Genomic DNA, 19,621 nt, shown 5'->3' with positions numbered 1-19,621 from the left:
TGAGCCCCGGAGGCGCCCAACCGCGCCCGACAAAGCATCGAGAAGCGACTTTGGTTTTGGTTTATTGCCCCTCAGCAGGCAGCGGTAGTCAGGGCCCAGGCTGGGGCTGCCCGGCTCAGCCAGCGGGCCTGCCTATACAGTGTGTGTAGGGGTGCCATTCGTACCCTCCAGGAAAATACGCGAACGGGAATGTCTCGAAGTCTAAGAAAGGGTCTACCCCTGGTCCTGGGAGATCTGGGCGGGGCAGGGCCGCACCACAAGGCCAATCGGTTCAGTCCAGCAGCGATCAGACGTCGAGGGACGAGGCGGGAGACAGGGAAGGGGTTCGAGAGGGCGTGGTGGACGCTAGCCCCGCGCTCCCAGCGCCCAACACTCGCCACTGGAAGATACTGGCGTCCTTGCCGCCCAGGGAGATGAGATGCGAGTCGTCGTGCGTGAACCGGACGCTGGTCACGTGGCTGCCGTGGCCCCCGTACATGCGGCTTGGCGCCTGAACCGAGTGAAGGTCAAGTTGCGGCGGCAGCGCAGCCCCGGGCCGACCCGACCTGCTGTGGGGGCCCCTGGTGGCCTCACCTTGGCGCGAGCGCATGGGTACTGGAAAAGGTGTACTTTGCAGAAGTCGTCAGCCACGGCCACTACGCGCTCATTGTGGGAGCGGCACAGGGAGTTGATGTCGGTTCCATCCGAGCCGTCCGGCCACACGCCTAGCACAGTGGCTGGCCTCAGCCCGGCTTCCTCCCCACCGCCAACCACGAGCCAGAGCTATACGCTTCCTAGCGCTCAAGCAGCCGCGGCCACCCAACGACCACGTTCTGGGCAATCCTTCCTAGTTCCAAGGGCCAAGAGGCCTCCTGGGCTTGATCTGCAGGTTTCTGGACGCCCCCAAGGCAGGACATAAGTCCAGCGTTCCAAGTCCAGACCTGACTCCCTCCCCAACCTATTCCTCAACCCCTCCTGCAGGGTTCTGCATCCCCAAGCCCCTGCTCACCGTAGACGTGGAAGCCCAGCACACAGGTGTAGGTAGCCCATTCCCGGTCTCGGCTCTCATAGCGATTCCTCAGCAACTTGCAGCCTCCCGCCACGTCCCCTGGGGATAGGGAGCCCACCCAGCTCAGCTCTCACCCTGCCCTCAGTCGGGAAGATGCTGGAGAAGGCCAGGTTGGAAAGACTGGCTTGAGTTAGCCAGTGATAGACACTCCCTACACCCTCCTTTGAATCCCACCCCATGTGCTTCCAGAGTTCTCACTGAAGTTCTCCTCCCCAGATAAGTCAAGCTCTCCATACCTGCCCTGAGAAACTTTTCTAAAACAATCTTTTCTTAGTGCATTTTTCAACTCCCTCAAGTTAACAAGACATGAACTCTGTCTTGTTTTTTCGTAATTTTTCCAATCACTCTTTCTTGAGATTTTCCAAATCACAAAATTTCTCATATTTACAATTCCAATTCCATTTTAACTCCATCTCTATCTTCACCTCTATCTGATAGCCCCTCTGCCTGGAGCTTTCCAAGTATTCTTCATCCCTGCCCAACCAGGAGCACCCCTTAAAAATTAAACCCACTCCAGTTACCCTCTCCCCATGTCCAAACCCACTGCCACTCACAGTAAAGAATCTCATAGTCCCCAGAATTGGACATGATGAAGTTCCCATCCTTGGACCAGTCCAGGTGAGTGATGAAGCTAGAGTGACCCTAGGAGCAATGGTCAATAGTTTAAAAATGTTGTGACCACTCCCATCCCCAGGGTTCCCTAGTGTATTAGGCCCCTGTGAGTATACCTGCTGTTACCATGCCCCATCCTCCACCCCATTTCCTCACCACACAGCGGCCAAAGCGGCTAGACTTGGCACCATCACTGGAAATGCTATAGATGTAGATCATGTTGTCATGGGAACCAATGGCCAGGTACAACCCATCTGCAAATACAGTCACTCAGAGAGGGAAGGGCCAGAGACAGATCTAAGTCCAGGGTGGGGTTGGCTCCCACCTGGGCTGTACCGGACCACTGAGAGCTGCTCATTGCCATCGGTGACATCAGACACGATCTCTCTGGTTTCTGTGTCCAAAACCAACCACCTGGAAGGGAGACAGGTGGAGGCAGATAGGGAAGCAAAAAAGCAGGATTACCCTTAGCAAGGCCGCCCAGGGTGGAGGTGGGGGGGGGGGTGTCCAAATCAGAAAACTTCAGAGAGCCCCACAGAAAGCTATGATGCAAAAGAGGCCATCACTGCCTTTTTATGCTAGAAAATGGGGAGAGGCTAAGTGCAGATAAAAGCTGAGTGGCTTCTGATGCTGGCTGAAAAGAGAAAAAGAAACTATAGGCCAGGGGCCAACTACAAGAGCCTCTGGCTTCTACAAACCTGTCACTTCCCTGTGTTTGTCTCTCCTGTGCCCCTCCCATTCCCTCTGCTTCTCTATCCTGGTCTGCCACCTCCTCTACTCCCAGGCTTGGAGGAGAGAACAGTTGTGGGGAAGGGTGAAGACAGTTATACAGGAGAGCAGGGGAGGCACAGGCTGCAGGGGCTTCAGGAGGAAGCACAGAGGAGTGGAAAGGTACAGTCCTTGGCTTCTAAACTGCAGTGGTTACTGCTTGCCCACTTCCCAGGCCTCCCTGGTTTCCCTCCCAGGAATCCAAGCTCCCTCTCACCTCCCAGTGTTCAGTCCTACAGCTACAACTGCCCCACTCGGGTGGAAGTCAGCACAGAGACCAGTCTCCTGTGATGAGAGAGGGAAGAAGAAGATAAATTCAAATTCAAGAAGATAACCTTCCAATGAAGGAACCAGAATGGATGCCTTGTCCCTTTTTTTTCTTTTCTTTTTTTTTTTTTTTTTTTTTTTGAGACAGTCTCACTTTGTTGCCCAGGCTAGAGTGCTGTGGTGTCATCATGACTCACAGCAACCTAAAACTCCTAGGTTCAAGCAATCTTCCTACCTTAGCCTCCCACATAGCTGGGACTTCAGGCGCAATCCTCCCATCTCAATCTCCCAGAGTACTAGGATTATAGGTGTCAGCCACCATGCTGGCTGGCTACCTTATCTTTTTGATAACTCAAAGCTTCCCCAAGGAGATGAAGAAGAGAGGGACAAGGAACCTGGGATGCGGCAGAGAGTCACTGGAGCCTTATCAGGACTAAGAACTGAGGCCTCAGCTGTGCTGAAGATTAACCATTTAGTTGCTGGGCCAAGAGGAGGTCTGAGGGGTCCTGGTGGGGGGCAAGCACAGGCAGTACCCAAGAAGCACTAGAGGCATCAGTTTTTGTGGATCAGAAAAGTTACTATTTGAGCAGCCAGTACAGCCATACTAGTATACACTAGCTGCCTCTGGGTAGCAGAAGGAAAGGGGATATTGAGGAAGGAGTGGTGACCCAGAAGTCATGGTAGGTATGGCAGGGAAGATCAAAGGACACAGGCCTCTACCTTGAGGTCAATGCTCCAGGCCAGTGCATGGCCCTCCCCATCCCATAGGCACAGCTGCCGGTCATGGCCGCAGGTGAGGAAGCGGTTCTGGGAGGGATGTGTGCATAGCCCCCAGAGCTCATCAGTGTGGCCCTGGAATAAAGCATGGCTATCACCCCTGCCCCCTCCAACACCTCTGCCCTCCCTTCTCCCCCAAGCCCTTAGCTACCCAACCTGGATTACAGGGGAGAAGCCCTGGGCCAGATCTCCCCTCAGCAAGGCATTCTTCGTGGTTCCCACCAGCAGCTCAGAGCCAGGCCCTTCAGCAATGGCCCGCACAGCCCCGAAATGTTCAGGGATCTGCAGGGTGGGGGCAGAGTGTCAAGAGCCCACTGACCATTCCTCTTCCTCCTCCCTCCCTTGACCCCAGCCTAGCCCTCACCTCTGCCTCCTGGAGGGCCACCAACCCAGGCCCCCATTGTACCAGCCGGCGGTCCCGCCCACCACCACTCAGCACTGTCCCGTCCCGCCGAAGACACAGGGCGAAGATGGAACCTTCGTGAGCATGGGCCTGCGCCACAATCCCATAGGTCTCTGTTGATAAAGCCCCAGTGGGTCATGTTCTTGGGGTAGGGGAGTAGAGAACAGGGGCAGCCTTGGCTATTACAATACAGTAGTAACTCCCAGCCATTGTGAACCAATGAATGCCATCTTTAGTCCTCATGCTGCCAACACATCTGTTATTCTTCCCATTTCATAGACAGAACATCTGAGGCTTAGGGAAGTGAGGTAACTTCCTAGAGGCCAGGCAACTAGTGGCAAAACTGGGATTTAAACCCAAGATCCAGCAGACTCAAAGCCCCGGCCCTTCCTCCTTTGCCATACTGCCCCCATCTTTCTAGACCAGTGACCCCAGAGAACTATCAACTCTGAAGGCAAAAGGATGGGAAACCCTCTCCTCTGTTCCCACAGACCCTCTCAATTACTAGATCTCCCAGATGTCACACCCAGCCAAATACCTTTAGCTCCGCCCCTGCCTGGGGTCTTGGAATCTGAGGGGCTCCGCCCCCAGGTGAGAATATTTCCCTCTGAGTCCCCGGTGAGAATGTCTCCATCAGGAAGGAACACAAAACAAGGGATAAACTTGGGTTTCTTGTATTTCTAGGGGGGAAGAGAGCAGAGATCAAAAGAAAGGGCAAAGACTAAAGGTCATAGGCTGGAGGGTGCTGGGGGGCATCAGGGTCTACAGTACTCAGCCCAGTCCTTCCTCCTTCACTCTGCCCTCCCATTCGTTCCCACTCATCCACGCCTCACCCCAAAGACACCCTGTTTCCGGGTGAGGGTCCCATTCCCAGGAACCCCTACTCCACCACTCCAGTTCCAGAAGTGGACGTGAGATTTCCCACTGGTGACAATGCAACTGCTGTCACGAGGACTGAAGCCAACCGCCAGGACTGAGTCATTTGTACTCTGAAGGAAAGACACCGGATTCAGCCCATCCAAGCCCTGAGCACCCTCCTCTTACTTGACTCTCCTCAATTTGCATCCTGACAGCAGGCCTGCAGGAGTCCAGAAACCCCAACATGACCCTTCCTTCAAAACCCTGGTCCCCTAGGAGCACTATTCTCTATCACTCATGATTAATCACCCCAAGTTAACACTTATGAGGTCAGAACTATAGTCCCCATATCACAGATGAAGAAAACAAGGCCCAGAGATAGTAGGAGGTATGCCCCAGGTGACCCAGCAAGAAAAAAGTAAATATATGCATAAGTCTGGAGCTCTCTGCACTCTACTAATTCCACCCTAACCTCACAGCCCCTGTAAACCACCTGGACAGCTCACCTTGATCTCAGCCAGCTTCACTCCTCGGCTGCAGTCCCACACGGACAGCATGTGCTCATTGGAATCATCCACCACACATAGAAAAGCACCCTGATCCTGCAGATTTGGGGCCACAGGGGAAGGGCTGGGTAAACCTTGGAGGACTGGAGGCTCATAGTGTTTAGGCAGGGGGTGCCATCATAGGTAGAGAGGGCAGGAGAAGTTGACATATATCCCTTTCTCAGGAGAACTGGATGGGCAAGGTTCAGGAGGGCCAGAACTTTCCAGGCTTCCTGGTGATATGCAAAAGTGGGGTTCCAGGGCAAGAATGGGGGTCAGAAGCTTTGAGGCCAGCTCACCACAGTTGAAAAGGCCAAGGCCCCCACACCCCGCTCAAAGGCCCCTAGTCCAATCTCCTGAAGCTTCAGCAGCGTCTCTGAGTCCCAGATGTGAACAACAGGCTGCAGGGGCTGGTAGAAGAGAAGGGGAAGGTGTGAGAAGGAATACTCGGATTCAATTTCTGCATGTCTGCATGGTGTTTGACTTCGGCCTTACCTTTCCATCCTTATCCACTCCAGCTGTCTGTCCTGAGGCTACCCGAACACCATCGGGGTGAACTGCAAGGCTAACGTGGGAAGGAGACACTCTAGGGAAAGGGTCTCTTTTTTTTTTTTGAGACAGAGCCTCAAGCTGTCCCCCTGGGTAGAGTGCCGTGGCATTACAGCTCACAGCAACCTCCAACTCCTGGGCTCAAGCGAGTCTCTTGCCTCCGCCTCCCAAGTAGCTGGGACCACAGGCGCCCACCACAACGCCCGGCTATTTTTTGGTTGCAGCCATAATTGTTGTTTTGGCGGGTCCGGGCTGGGGATTCGAACCCGCCACCTTAGATGTCCGGGGCTGGTGCCTTAGCCGGTTGAGCTATAGGCGCCGAGCAGGGAAAGGGTCTCTTAAGAGACTGCTCCACTCTTGCAGAGCAAGGCAACTCTCCTCACCTGCTCCTTCATACCCACCCAGACCCTCTTCCTGCCAAGGCCCCCATCCCTGGGCTTCAGGCCCCAAGCTCCTCACCATCGAACGCAGTCAGTGTGCCCCCGGTAATGTCTCTGGCCGCCACCTCCAGGGCCCCCTGGGCCTCCCCCAGGCCGGTACAGCACCACCACACAGGCAATAAAGTAGACCACCTCCCCAGAGCGCAGCACAAATAGATTAGAGCGGGAGTCACGACCCCTGTACCCATAACTAGGTTAAAGGTTGCAGTCAAGGAAAGGGTCGGATCAAGGGTAGGAGGAACAGGGGGAGACAGTACCATCAGTCGAAGGATGGTAGAGGAAGGATTCAGAAGCCTCCCTGTCCCCATGGACACAGGAGAAAACTGTAAAGAAAGAGAAGGGGGTCCCAAGGTGGCAAAGGTGATTCACACGGGATTGGAGGGGGTAGGATACACCCAATCAAGGCTGAGTGTCTCTGGGGGTGGGCCGCTGGGCAGCTCCTCAAGGCTGCGGATGCCAGACGGGATGTACATGGTAATAGGGCGGCCGCGAAGGAACATTTTCACTGAGATGCCTTCTACAGAGAAAAGCAGGGGTATCAACCACCACCCTGCAGCCTTCCTTCCAGGAAAGCCAAAGCAGAACTCCACCCACCATACCTCACAGATACCCAAAAATAGTTCCTGGGGTTGCATCCCAAACCCTGACTCTGTCATCCAAGTGCTTCTCTCTGTCCCTGGGTACATACCCAAATTGTAATTGCTCCTCCGGGACCCAGGCCCCCCAGGGCTGGAAAGAGGGTCTTTTCCCCCACGGCTGTTGGGAAGAAAGAAAGACAGGGATTGGGAAAGGGACTGGGGTCAGGTCCCAGCGCCTGAGTGGGGAGGGGCAGAACACAAGATGAGTTACTCCAGAGTCCACAGTCACCTCTGCAGGCTCACTGCACTATGGGCATCAGAGCCCTAGAGTAGATGAGGACTTTTAGTTCCACTTAAGAGATAACATTGAGGTTGAAGGGGCTAAGAGCGCAGCATAAGGCCTCAAACTTATAAGAGGCAATGCACAGTGCCGGAGCCTCTCTCTTTCCTCCAAACCATCAGTCCTTTGGCTATCGACCTTTCCCTTTCCCAAATGAGACCAGGCTCAGCGCCTGGAGCTCAAGTGGCTAAGGCACCAGCCACATACACCTAAGGTGGCAAGTTTGAATCCAGCCTGGGCCCGCCAAAACAACAATGACGGCTGCAACCAAAAAATAGCCAGGCATTGTGGTGGGCGTCTGTGGTCCCAGCTACTTGGGAGACTGAGGCAGGAGACTCGCTTGAGCCCGGGAGTTGGAGGTTGCTGTGAGCTGTGATACCATGGTACTCTACCCAGGGGGATAGCTTGAGGTCCTGTCTCAAAACTAACTAACTAAATAAATAAAAATAAAATAAAATAAAATGAGACCAAAGTGAATCCAGAAAGTACACCAGCCCTGCCTTTCAGGGACCTGGGAGGTAAGCTAGAAAATCCTTATCTCTCAAGAGAAAAGTAACAGGTGAATTCCAGAGATCACTGTCATTAGATAATGATAAGGTGATAAAATCTCTTCAGAGAATAATGTAGAGCCTAAGGACAGAGGTAGAATGAACATGCAGGTGTGTTGGGGCCTCTACACACTATGAGATAACTATGTTGAGCCACTAGAATGTCCCCTTGCCCTCCAGAAGTAAGTAGATTGGTATTTGGTAGATCTGGGGGGAGGGAGGGCTGAAACTCTGAGGACAGCCATTCATGAAAATCAGGGGTGCTGGCTCGGCGCCTGTGGCTCAAGCGGCTAAGGCGCCAGCTACATACACCTAAGGTGGCGGGTTCGAATCCTCAGCCCGGGCCCGCCAAACAACAATGATGGCTGCAACCAAAAAATGGCCAGGCGTTGTGGCGGGCGCCTGTGGTCCCAGCTACTTGGGAGGCTGAGGCAGGAGACTCGCTTGAGCCCAGGAGTGGGAGGTTGCTGTGAGTGTGATGCCATGGCACTCTACCCAGGGGGATAGCTTGAGGCTCCGTCTCAAAAAAAAAAAAAAGAAAGAAAATCAGGGGTGCTTTTGGAATAGTCTCTTGGAATCTCAGGTGTGTTGTGATATGATGGAAAGAGCAGGGGAACTAGAGTCAAGAAGAGTAGGGTTCGAATCCTGACTAGCTATGTGACCCCAGGCAAATGACCTACCCTCTCTAAGCCTCCTTCTCATGCAATGGACAACATGAGACCACCTACCCCCCAAGGATGTTGTGGGGACTGAGTGAGATGCAGGAGGTCTAGGGTTTAGCATAATGCCTGGTACATGGAAGGAACCTTAGGATTTCTTGTTCCTTTCTTCCTATTGGGCAATGAGGTCCCCTCATCCTGCCCAGAGGAGGAAGGTGAGGGATGTAGAAGTTCAAGAGCCTTAGCCGAGGGCTGGGTGGGTTGGGTGGGAGTCTCACCCACCTCTCTGTGCTCCCTGATCGATATAACAGGTTGGCTGAGGAAGCTGCTTTCCTGGAGAGTTTCTGCCGAGGCCGCTCTGAGGGGGAGGAGGAGGAAGAATTTCTTCGTGGCCTAGGTATAGTGAATAGGTGACAGTTATTCCTTCCAATTGTGCTCCACAAACCTCCCACCCCTCCCAGCCCCTGCCACAGAATACCTACGTGTCAGTGCGCTGAGGGGGCTGCACAGACCTGAGGATCCCCGGGGGGCCAGGGGAGCCAGCCCCACTACTGCTGCTGCCCCCTCCTTCAGACTGGGTCCCACTAGGCTCTTCGCTGCCCCCCTGAGGGGCTGGGGGACCATTACTCAGGCCAGGGAGTCCAGGGGATGGCTCAGTCTCCACCTCTGTCTCTGTTTGGGTGCCTCTGCTCACCAAGGAGGGGCTGCATGTGGGTGGCAGTCCTGGGGGGACTGCAGGATTGCTGGAGAGATGGTGAATTAACCTGGTGCCCCAGGCACCCCAGGAAGGAGGGAAAGGGGAATGTGCTGACAGTATACCTGTCTCTTATAGGAGCTGGTGTGCCAGAGTCCTGGAGGGAAGTGGAGGGCGCCTGCAGCCGAAGCAGGCGAAGGGCTTCTGCCAGGGCTGCCTTCACTAATTCCATTTCCTTCTCCTGCACCCCAATTCGCTGGCTCAAGGACTGCAGGGCCTCCTGAGCAGGGCCCTCACCTGGGAAAGAGGCAAGAAGTGCTCAGAATGTGCCCAGTACCTGGAGAAAGGTTGAGGGGATTCTGTCACCACACAACTTTTTTTTTTGCAGTTTTTGGCCAGGGCTGGGTTTGAACCCACCACCTCCAGCATATGGGGCCAGTGCCCTACTCCTTTGCGCGGCCTTTTTTTTTTCTTTTTTTTTGAGACAGAGTCTCAAGCTGTTGCCCTGGGTAGAGTGTTGTGGCATCACAGCTCACAGCAACCTCAAACTCTTGGACTTAAGCGATTCTCTTCCCTCAGCATCCCAAGTAGCTGAGACTACAGGTGCCCGCCACAACGCCTGACTATTTTGGTGGGGGGTGGGGGGGTTGTAGTTGTCATTGTTCTTTGACAGGCCAAGGCTGGATTCGAACCGACCAACTCCGGTGTACGTGGCTGGCGCTCTAGCCGCTGAGCCAAGGCGCCGAGCCACCACACAACTTTTTATTTGTCCAATAGAACTGCCCCTTTCAAGCAGCCCCAGCTTTGGAGGCTTCTCCAAAGAGGAGATGGTGGTAGAGGATCAAGGGCCTCCTTCTGGCAGGGCAGGCAGGCAAAGCTCCCTTCCTGCTGCCTTCTCATCCTCCGCAAATACTGGGAGTACCATGGAGTACCAGGGAGAAAATATGGAGTACTGCCGAGGAACGTGGGAGCCACAAAGAGGCACGGTACTAGTGAAGGACTGCAGCCTTCCCCCGCTCTCCCCCCCCCCACCAGCAAGCTCAGATCTCCAGCAGAAGTAAAGTAACTGTGCCGGGACACTGAAAAAAGGAGAGGGAAGGAGAGTAGAATAATACTGAAGACCCAGGGAAGAAATCCAGGGTAACAAAAGAGGAATCAGAGGTGAGCAGAGTCACAGTGAAGGTCCCCGGCTAACCAGTGGGGGTCAAAAGTAAAAAGACCTGCAGGACCAGGAGAAGAGGCCCAGAGTAACGACAGTGTCACAAAACCTTCAAACGGCCCAAAGTTATATGGAAGGCAAGATGATATTGGGGAAGTCCGAAATGACAGCAGGAGTACCCAAAGTAACTAAGCAGGGCGATCTGAGAAACTGAGGAGGATGCTCAGAGTCCCCGGGACGAAGGAGCACGCGGGGATGCCTCCAGACAGCCGTCGTAGGGCTCCGGCGGTGCCCGACGGCCGGGCACTTCGGGAAGAGGCACGCCGCCCGCCCCGCCCCGTACTCACCGGGCCCCACGGCCCCGTCCATCCGGCCCCCCGGTTGCTCGGAGCGCCGGCGTCGGAGGAGGCGTCTAAGCCGCGGGGGCCATGGCCAGGGAGAAGGGAAAGGGAAGCACCCCGGGGCGCGCGCGGAGAGCCGTGCCACCCCGAGGGGGCGCTGTCAGGCGCGGGGAAGGGGCCTGGAGGGGGCGCTGTGGGGCCGGGGCAGCAGTCACCCGGGCCGCTGGGCCCTCGTACGCTCCCGGGGCCGTTCTCGGCTCCCTGGGGAGGGTGGCAGGGACAGTCTCAGGCCCCAGCGCCGCCGCACAAACAGTCGCCGGACGCGGAGCCGCCAGGAAGCGCGGGAGGGGGGGCGGGTCCGGAGGGGCCGGGCCGCCTGCTAACCCCTCCCTGTCCGGGCCTGGCTGCTCAGTACGGGGGCGGGCCCCGCCAGCTGACCCCTCACCCGCTCCCGGCCTCGGGCCTCCAGGCCCTTCCGGGATTTCGCTCCGGTTTCCCAGGGCATCGGGGAGGGAGTACGGGCCCTGGGGTCCGCTCTCCGCAGTCCTTAGCCCCTCGGGACTGAAATGACCAGCCCCCCACTTCCGTGAGTGGGTGGGGGCGGGGTCATGAAACGTGCCTTCTGCCCAGGGCGGAGCTTCTCCTAAGGGGCAAAGCCAAGACATCCCGAATTGGGGCTGACAGGGCGGCAGATTATTAAAGCTGAGGGTGGAAGGATGCTCAGGGTATTGGGGTCAGGGTGGCATTAGCCCAGCTCAAGCCGGGATGGGCTGAGTCAGCATCCTGCCCTGGCCAACCTCCCTCCCCGACAGCACCGCACTCCCTTGGGCAGAGATGGGAGATGGCGCCGGTGTTGCCGCTGGTGCTGCCCCTCCAGCCCCGCATCCGCCTGGCGCAGGGGCTCTGGCTACTCTCCTGGCTGCTGGCACTGGCCGGTGGCCTCACCTTTCTCTGTAGCGGGCACCTCCTGGTCCAGCTGTCGCACCTTGGCACCTTCCTGGCTCCCTCTTGCCGGTTCCCTGCCCTACCCCAGGTTGCCCTCGCAGCCGGTGCAGTGGCTCTGGGCACAGGATTCGGGGGTGCAGGAGCCAGCCGGGCAAGTCTGGATGCAGCTCGATACCCTCCCTGGAGAGGGGTCCTGGGACCACTGCTGGTGGCTGGCACTGCTGGGGGTGGGGGGCTCCTGGTCCTTGCCCTGGGGCTTGCCCTGGGTTTGCCTGGGAGTCTGGACCAGGGGCTAGAGGAAGGCCTGGGAACTGCCTTGGCTCACTACAAGGACACAGAGGTGCCGGGGAGATGTCATGCCAAACGGCTGATGGATGAGCTGCAGCTGAAGCACCACTGCTGTGGGCGCCATGGGTACAAGGATTGGTTTGGGGTCCAGTGGGTCAGCAGCCGTTACCTGGACCCCAATGACCAGGACGTGGTTGAGTGAGTGATTTATTTCTCTCTCCTCCTCCTCCTTCCCAGACAGGCTCCCTCCTGCTGCCTTGCAACCCCACCTCACCCAAATGGGCAATAAGTAGACCACAATGACTGGAAGAATGGGTTACAGCTTTGCTATTTATTAGCTGTGTAGAGTTAGGGGTAGTGGCTCACATCTGTAATCCCAGCACTCTCCTGAGAGGAAGGTAGATTACTTCAGCTCAGGAGTTCAAGACCAGCCTGACAAGGGCAAGACCCTGTCTCTAAAAAAAATAGCTGGGTGTTGTGGTAGATGCCTATAGTCCTGGCAACTTGGGAGGCTGAGGCAGGGATCACTTGAGCCCAAAAGTTTGAGGTTGCTGTGAGCTTTGACACCATGGCACTCTACTGAGGGTGACACAGTAAGACTCTGTCTCAAAAATAAAATAAAAATATTAGCTATGCAGGTGGCTCCTGTGGCTCAAAGGAGTAGGGCAACAGCCCCATATGCCGGAGGTGGTGAGTTTAAACCCAACCCCAGCCAAAAACTGCAAAAAAATATAAATATATTAGCTATGCAACCCAGGGAATGTTACCAAACCACTGTAGGCCCATTTCTTCATCTGTAAAATGGAGATAATAGAACCTATTGTATAGTATAGATAGGTACTGATCTTATAGATTTGTTGTGAAGATAAATGAATTATGCTTGACTAGCATGTAAATGAAGCAGTAAGTAAATGTTTAACTATCATTATCCCATGCTCAACTTTTGTGCACCTCAGCTTCTAACCTAGTCATCTATTTTCACACATCCTAACCCCTGCCCCTCCCTTTGCAGCCGGATTCAGAGCAATGTTGAAGGCCTATACCTGACTGATGGAGTCCCTTTCTCTTGCTGCAACCCCCACTCACCTCGGCCTTGCCTGCAAAGTCAACTTTCAGACCCCTATGCCCACCCCCTCTTCGACCCCCGACACCCCAACCTAAATCTCTGGGCCCAAGGATGCCATGAGGTGCTGCTGGGGCACCTGCAGGACCTGGCCAGCACACTAGGCAGCATGCTGGCTGTCACCTTCCTGCTGCAGGTGAGTCAGCATCTGAGGCCTCCTTCTACCTGGGACCCCTCAAACAGCCAACCCTCCTTGACTCTCTCCCTTTGCCTCCCCTACAGGCTCTGGTGCTTGTTGGCCTGCGGTACCTGCAAACAGCACTGGAGGGGCTTGGAGGGGCCATTGATGGGGAAGGAGAGACCCAAGGCTATCTCTTTCCTAGTGGGCTGAAAGATATGCTGAAAACAGCATGGCTACAGGGAGGGGTTGCCCACAGGCCAGCACCTGAGGAAGCCCCACCAGAAGAGGCATCTCCCAAGGAGGATCTACCTGAGGCCTAGTGGCCTACAGCATAGGATAGGGGGGTGAAGCTGGAAAAAGGGGGGAAGAAGGTGGGATGGACAAGTCTGGAAATCTCACAACTCCTTACCAAGACTCCAGGTTGGGGGGAGGGTCCCTGGGATTAGAAAGGTTAGGAATAGTTGATGAGCTGGATGGAATTGAGGATAGTCAGGTAGGTCGACAGGGGTGAGAGAGAAAAGCAGCTGTCTTGGGGCTTAGCCCTTGCAACCAGAATAACAGCAAAGAACAGAATGATGAGAAAGTAACATGGGAAGGCCTAGAGATTGCCTCTGGTACACAAACTCAATAAAAGTTTTTGGATGGAAGCCACTGCTCTTTCTTGTCAAGGTGATGGGGCCCCTGGGAGAACTGGTTTCTGTCTGATGGAGAAGTCAGACCTCCCAAGTTTTGACCCTTGTTCAGCCTGTGCAGGAACAGATACCCACCAACTATAGCAGCAGTTCTCAACTTGTGGGTCGCGACCCACTGGAATTGTGTTAAAGGGCCGCAACATTAGGACGGTTGAGAACCACTGAACCATAGGATTAGAAAACAAGAGGCTCAGCGCCTATAGCTCAACCGGCTAAGGCGCCAGCCACGTACACCTAAGGTGGCGGGTTCAAATCCCCAGCCCGGACCCGCCGAAACAACAATGTTGGCTGCAACCAAAAAATAGCCGGGCATTGTGGCGGGTGCCTGTGGTCCCAGCTACTTGGGAGGCAGAGACAGGAGACTCGCTTGAGCCCAGGAGATGGAGGTTGCTGTGAGCTGTAATGCCATGGCACTCTACCCAGGGGGACAGCTTGAGGCTCTGTCTCAAAAAAAAAAAAAAGAAAAGAAAACAAGAACCAGACATGTGAAGTGAAGAAAAACAAGCAGCCCCTCCAGGTTGAGATTCTTTATTCTGGAGGTAGGAGGGAGGGGTCAGCATGCTCAGGTGGGGAGGGTCTAGCCCAACTCCTCCAGCCCCCCCAGTGCATGCCAAGCCCCAATAAATTACTGAGTTCCTCTGCTGCCCTCCCTCTTGAGTCCATCTATCTTTCTGCACCACCCAGACAGGGCCAACCTAACTCAATACGCCACTTGTGCCCAGTCTGTAGATAGTACCACAAGGCAGGCTGGGGGAGGAAAGAAGCAGCAAGGCCAGGCCCTGGGCCTGGAGGGGCGGAGCGGGCACCTCTGGCTCTGAGGGGTCAGGATTGGAAAACCACATCCTGGGCAGGCCTGGGGCCCAGTCCCACAAGGTCTGAGCCTGAAGTGAGGTGGTAGTCAGGGTGGGGTCGCCATCACACCTCAATGGCTGGATCTGAGCCCCTGCCCTGACGCTGCAGCTGCTCCTCCTGCTTCATCTTGGGCTTCTCTGTCCGTGTGTGCCATACCAGGACCTGTGCCAGGAGTGCTGCAGTGAGCGTGGGGCCAGCCACATGACTGGCCACAGACAGGCTCCGGTGCCCTCAGTGTAAAATGGGTTCTCCACCCCCTCTACATATACAGTGTAGCCTGCAAAGTGCGAAGGGCAGCATGTGTGTAAAACAGAGCCTCATCTGTTCACCCTCTCTGCATCACATGGGTTTCTAGGACTCTGGGAGATGGAGTAGCAGAAGGCTACTTATCCTCCCTGGCTCCCAGCTTACCCTTCAGTAGAGCAATCAAGGCTGATCAGAGATCTGCAGAGTCCCTCCTGATTTAAACTCCCATTTCCTAGGTGCTCATCCTATTTGTCCCATCACCTATTCATCCAGAGCCAGGTTCCTATGGCTACTTCCATTCTCTTACCCGAGTGCAGTTGGCAGCCCGTGGCTCCAGGTCCTTGGGATCCACAAGATGGCTCAGGAGACTGCTCTCCAGGTGGCCCCGGGGAGCAGTAGCATCAAACTGGGCATTGGGCTTAGCCAACAGCAAGGGCAGGGAGACAGCAAATCCTGCCATATCCATGGGGAAGGGCCTGCTGGGCTCCCATGCTGTGTGGAAGCCAACAACCCGGCCATCCTGTACCTGAGGGCCTTCAAATCGCAGGCCGCCCACCAGCCCCACGGGCCACACTGAGACACCACGGGTCCAGCGCATCTACCGGGGGTCAGGAAAGAAGAAACAGAGAGGGGTGGCTCATGGGAAAGAGGGCAGCAGAAAGGGCTACTGGCACCCTCTGCCCACTGCTTCCCACTTCTCATCCAGCAGCAACACTGGTAACCAAGGTAACGCATGAAGGTGGCCCCATTTAGCCTCTTACCCCATCCCTTTCAGTGCTCACCTCCTCAAAGAGCTCCCGGCTGTAGGTGTTGTCATCATCAGCAAAGTACACGACTCCCTGGGTCCCAGGTGGTGGCGGGTCCTTCTCCCCCCCAACAGCAACCCCTCTGCCCCGGAGCCAGTCCAAGGCTTTGTTCCGCTGCTCTACACCACGGGGCCGAACCCAGCCTGGCTCTCCCTCCCGAAGCCGCTGGGCCTTGGGTGTGAGGACCACCAGGTGTGTGAAGAGGAGGCCAGAAGCAGCCAGCAGCCCTGTGACAAGCGGGGTGGGACCCTCAGCGTCCTCCACCAGCAGCCAATGCAGCCGTGGCACCAGGCTCAATGTCTGGGACAGCCGCACCAGCTCTGCCTTCTGTACCAGCCTGCAGGGGAGAGATGCAGCAGGAGAGAAGGGATAGGCACCATTTGCCCACTCCTGACAGCTTCTCCTGGGCTGTCACTAGCATCCCTCATGGCCTTTCTCTGGCCAGTGCCCAAACTCCTCCTTTTTTGCCTGTCAGCTTCATGCTGACATTCTCTTGCCCATTCTTCCAGTCCATGTTGGTGACTACCTCAACCCCAGGGCTTTGGCTGTGGAAAACAATAAACTTAGGGCTCAGGTTTTGGGACCAGATAGATCTGAGTATGAAGCCCAGCTTTGAAACTTACACAAGTAGAACAGGTTCTTTTCCTTCTGTGCTGCATTTCCAGATAAAGGAATTTATTTTAGAGATCCCTTGACTCACTCTTCTCCAGAGGAAGAAGAGAGATTTGAGTTTAGTGAAGAAATTGGGAATGTATGGTTTGGCCTCTTCTGGGCTTCTTTATCTTTCAGACGTGCCTGCCCAGCCCAAGCTTGGTGGTGTGTGTATGTCAGGGTGACATCTAGAGCCCCCTGCAACTGGACGGGGCAGCCATCTGATTCCAGGCCCTTTTGGCTACAGATCCAAAACCACATCCCTAATTGGTTTGGTTTTTTTTTTTTGAGACAGAGTCTCACTATGTCGCCCTCGGTAGAATGCTATGGCGTCACAGCTCACAGCAACCTCAAACTCTTGGGCTTAAATGATTCTCTTGTCTCAGCCTTCCAAGTAGCTGGGACTATAGGCTTCCGCCACAATGTCCAGCTATTTTTTTGTTACAGTTGTTTTTAGCTGTTGTTTAGCTGGCCTGGGCTGGGTTCAAACCCACCACCCTCCGTGTATATGGCTGGCGCCATAATCTGTGATACATGTGCTGAGCCCCTAATTGTTTTTTTTTTTTCAGTAATAAAGTTACATTCTGATTTAAAACAAAAACAAAATCAAAACACTAAGTACATTGCCTGTAGAAAGTAAACACACTGTATATAATAACTGGTATAACTATTTCATACCCCTGTATGACTATGCTGCCAAGCCCCTTTCTATTTTAATTTAGTGAGGGTTTTTTTAACTTTCTCACCTAAGGATTCCTAAAGAGAAAGTTAGCTTATTGGCAAATTTCTTTGAAATTTAATTATTTTGTCTTAAAATTAGGCAGGAAATCTGTATTTCACATAATAGTATAGCCAGATCTCTTGTAACAGAAAAACCACCATTTTCCCATAAATCTATGAGTAAAGATGTGGTTCATTTGTCTTATTGTTTGGCATGCTTTAGTTTGAGGACTATCTTCCAGCCCAGTGGCTCCCCAAACTTCTCCTAATCAACTCCAATTTATTGGTCGATGCAACCCTTTTGGGTGCACCAGAGCCCATACCTGGCATAGGTGGGGGTAACAACATAGATAGTAGGCAATGCCTCCGGTTCAGGGGGCTGGGCAGGGGCAGGGGGTGGGCGTCGCAGATCAGCTTGCAGCTGGGAAATCCTCAGATCCTTCTGCCGAAGCTGCTCCGCTGCTGCCCGAAGGGGAGGGAGGCAGTCACATGGCTGGCCTGGTCCCAGGAAGCATGGGGAAAGGGGATGGGGGCAGAGAACCACAGAATGTTCAGCATCCCAAAAGGCCATAACTTTCTCATTTACCTCCTAGCCAATAGAGGAATCTGCACACAACTTCTCCAGTAGCCTTTTCCACAGCCCTAATGTGAGGAAGTCACTGTCTCAATCAACAGCTTCTATCCATCTTTAATAAATTCCATCTGTTACAATTTTTAGTAGGATATTGTTCTGATTATCTGCCTCCATCCCTCCTATCTGCTCACTCTAGTTTTGCCTTCTAGACTCATAACAAACAAGTGGATGTCCTTAAATAGGACAGTCTTTCAAATACTGGAAGATCACAAAGTGGCACTGTCCTGAAATCCCTGTGTAAGAGCCTGCCTCTTCCCTCGCTGTGTGACCAAAGACTCATCATTAAATTCACTGATTCCATCATTGGATAAATATTTATTGAATATTCCTCCTCGGAGGTACTGCTTAGGTGCTGGGGATACAGCAGGGAATAAAACAGAGATAGGCCCTGCCCTCATAGAGCTTTCACTTGAGTGGAGGAAGCAAACACTAATCAGAGAAACAAATTAATAAAACCATTACAAATTATGTTAAGGACCATGAAGAAAATAAATAAACAGTATAGAGAAAAAAAGGGAATTGGGAATAAGAAGGGGTTACTTTAGCTTAGTGGTAAGGAAAGACACATCTGAGGAGGTGACATTAGAGCTAAGACCTGAAGGATGAGAAAGACAGCCCGGTAAGAGTAGGGAAAAAAGCAACGCAGGCAGAGAGAATAGATCAAGAGCTTCAGAGAGCAATGAGCGTGGGGTTTTAGAAATAGTGTCAAGAAGCAGTACGGCTGGGGCAGAGGGAGGGAGAGTGGGAAAATGGGGCTGGCTAGGCAGACGGCAGCAGGAACATGAGGGGCCTTGTAGGCTCCGGGAAGGAGTCCAGATTTCATCCGAGGTGCGGCAGGGAGCCGCGGAGTGTTCTAAAGAGGGGAGAACGCCGCGGCAGCAGGCGGCCGACCGAAGGGACGAGCGGGATGAATGGTGTCTGCAGGGATTCATCCCCAGGGCTGGATGCACAGCGGCGGGCGCCCTCGGGCCGGCCCACAGCACCCCAGCCCCGCCCCGCTTCGCTCACCGAGCTGCACCAGCGCGTAGAGGAGGCCGGCGATCGACACCAGGAAGTAGGCGAGAAACACATTCTTCAGCTTCAGCTTCATGGCCGCGCCGCCGCGGGCCCCGAAGCGGGCGGGACCGCGAGGGGACAAGGGGTCCCCGCCCCGGCTCGCCCGTAGGCGCCGCCCCTGAAGTGGCCCCGCCCTGCGTCCCGCCTTTCTGGCGCTCCACGACCCGCTCCCTGACAGCAGGGCCTGGCAGTGTCACCTGAGACCCACTTCCGGTCATCTAGCGTCCTTTCCTAAAGTTGATTTTCCGTCCCACCTCCTGTTCCCGGGAACCATGGGACAGTGACGTAACATCCGGCGTGTCAAGCGCGCTTGGCCAACAGACAGAAGCCCGGGTGGCAGCACGTGGGAGCTACTTCGAGACCGCCCCTTGAACGCAGAATCGCTTTAGCAACCCAATACGTGGCCAGGGAATCCAATCCCTGTGCTCAGATTTTCTTACTCATCTGTCCGGCTGTCCCCTTTTTATGGATAAGAAACTCAGGTTGGCACGAATGATGTCATTGCCACAGGACAACTTGCAGTGTTCCTTCTAGAAACTCTGATTCCAGGATCTGTACTATTTCCTGTGGTCCACATTTCAACATACAACAACGGGGGTGCCAAGATAGCCGACTACCTCACAGAGAATTGACTCAAAGTATTGCCTGAAAAACAATCTCACATCATGGAAAAAAAAATGCCTGTCTTGTTCATAAATTGACAATGTCAATAAATTGAACTATGCTAAAAAAAAAAATATTTCCTGAGCTAGGAAATTCAATAAACGCATCCCCTAACTCCTCCACAAGCACAAGCCGTCCTTAGCATTTTTTCTAAAAAACACAAAACAGACAAAAACCAACTCCCCTTAAGACCCACCAGTTTCTCCTGGTACAGAGCATAGTATAGGCAAACTGCCCC

The 19,621-nt window shown here is 54.3% G+C and overlaps 3 protein-coding genes across 5 annotated transcripts; 1 reads left to right on the top strand and 2 right to left on the bottom strand.

Annotated features, from left to right (window-relative positions):
* Positions 1–44: 44 nt before the first annotated feature.
* Positions 45–10,897, bottom strand: EML3 (echinoderm microtubule associated protein like 3). 2 transcript variants are annotated; one of them, XM_003798723.3, is made up of 22 exons: positions 10,593–10,897; positions 9,212–9,383; positions 8,875–9,135; positions 8,675–8,785; positions 6,956–7,023; positions 6,661–6,784; positions 6,287–6,457; positions 5,774–5,843; positions 5,578–5,688; positions 5,240–5,335; positions 4,709–4,864; positions 4,414–4,555; positions 3,837–3,988; positions 3,629–3,754; positions 3,416–3,547; positions 2,646–2,713; positions 1,986–2,074; positions 1,817–1,914; positions 1,603–1,690; positions 989–1,087; positions 574–704; positions 45–490 (listed from the first exon to the last, which is right to left on the bottom strand). In XM_003798723.3, the coding sequence occupies exons 1-22, from the start codon at positions 10,612–10,614 to the stop codon at positions 287–289; spliced, it is 2,691 nt and encodes an 896-aa protein (XP_003798771.1). In that variant the 5' UTR covers positions 10,615–10,897; the 3' UTR covers positions 45–286. The 2 variants fall into 2 exon arrangements, with proteins under 2 accessions (XP_003798771.1, XP_023374258.1); XM_023518490.1 differs by lacking the exons at positions 45–490; positions 574–704 and having other exon boundaries at positions 1,073–1,144.
* On the top strand, positions 10,894–13,710 carry ROM1 (retinal outer segment membrane protein 1). Its single transcript, XM_003798724.2, has 3 exons — positions 10,894–12,017; positions 12,832–13,078; positions 13,165–13,710. The coding sequence occupies exons 1-3, from the start codon at positions 11,428–11,430 to the stop codon at positions 13,381–13,383; spliced, it is 1,056 nt and encodes a 351-aa protein (XP_003798772.1). The 5' UTR covers positions 10,894–11,427; the 3' UTR covers positions 13,384–13,710.
* A 557-nt stretch (positions 13,711–14,267) lies between these two features.
* B3GAT3 (beta-1,3-glucuronyltransferase 3) lies at positions 14,268–18,972 on the bottom strand. 2 transcript variants are annotated; one of them, XM_023518491.1, is made up of 6 exons: positions 18,673–18,768; positions 17,354–17,528; positions 15,636–15,996; positions 15,161–15,451; position 15,019; positions 14,678–14,769 (listed from the first exon to the last, which is right to left on the bottom strand). In XM_023518491.1, the coding sequence occupies exons 1-6, from the start codon at positions 18,752–18,754 to the stop codon at positions 14,678–14,680; spliced, it is 1,002 nt and encodes a 333-aa protein (XP_023374259.1). In that variant the 5' UTR covers positions 18,755–18,768. The 2 variants fall into 2 exon arrangements, with proteins under 2 accessions (XP_003798770.1, XP_023374259.1); XM_003798722.2 differs by lacking the exon at position 15,019 and having other exon boundaries at positions 14,268–14,769; positions 18,673–18,972.
* Between the last annotated feature and the right edge of the window lie 649 nt (positions 18,973–19,621).

The sequence above is a fragment of the Otolemur garnettii genome, unplaced genomic scaffold, assembly GCF_000181295.1.
Source record: "Otolemur garnettii isolate 467f Iridium unplaced genomic scaffold, OtoGar3 scaffold00140, whole genome shotgun sequence".
Lineage (NCBI taxonomy): Eukaryota > Metazoa > Chordata > Mammalia > Primates > Galagidae > Otolemur > Otolemur garnettii.
The sequence above is the reverse complement of the archived record's forward strand: the minus strand, read 5'-3'. Positions and strand labels throughout refer to the sequence as shown.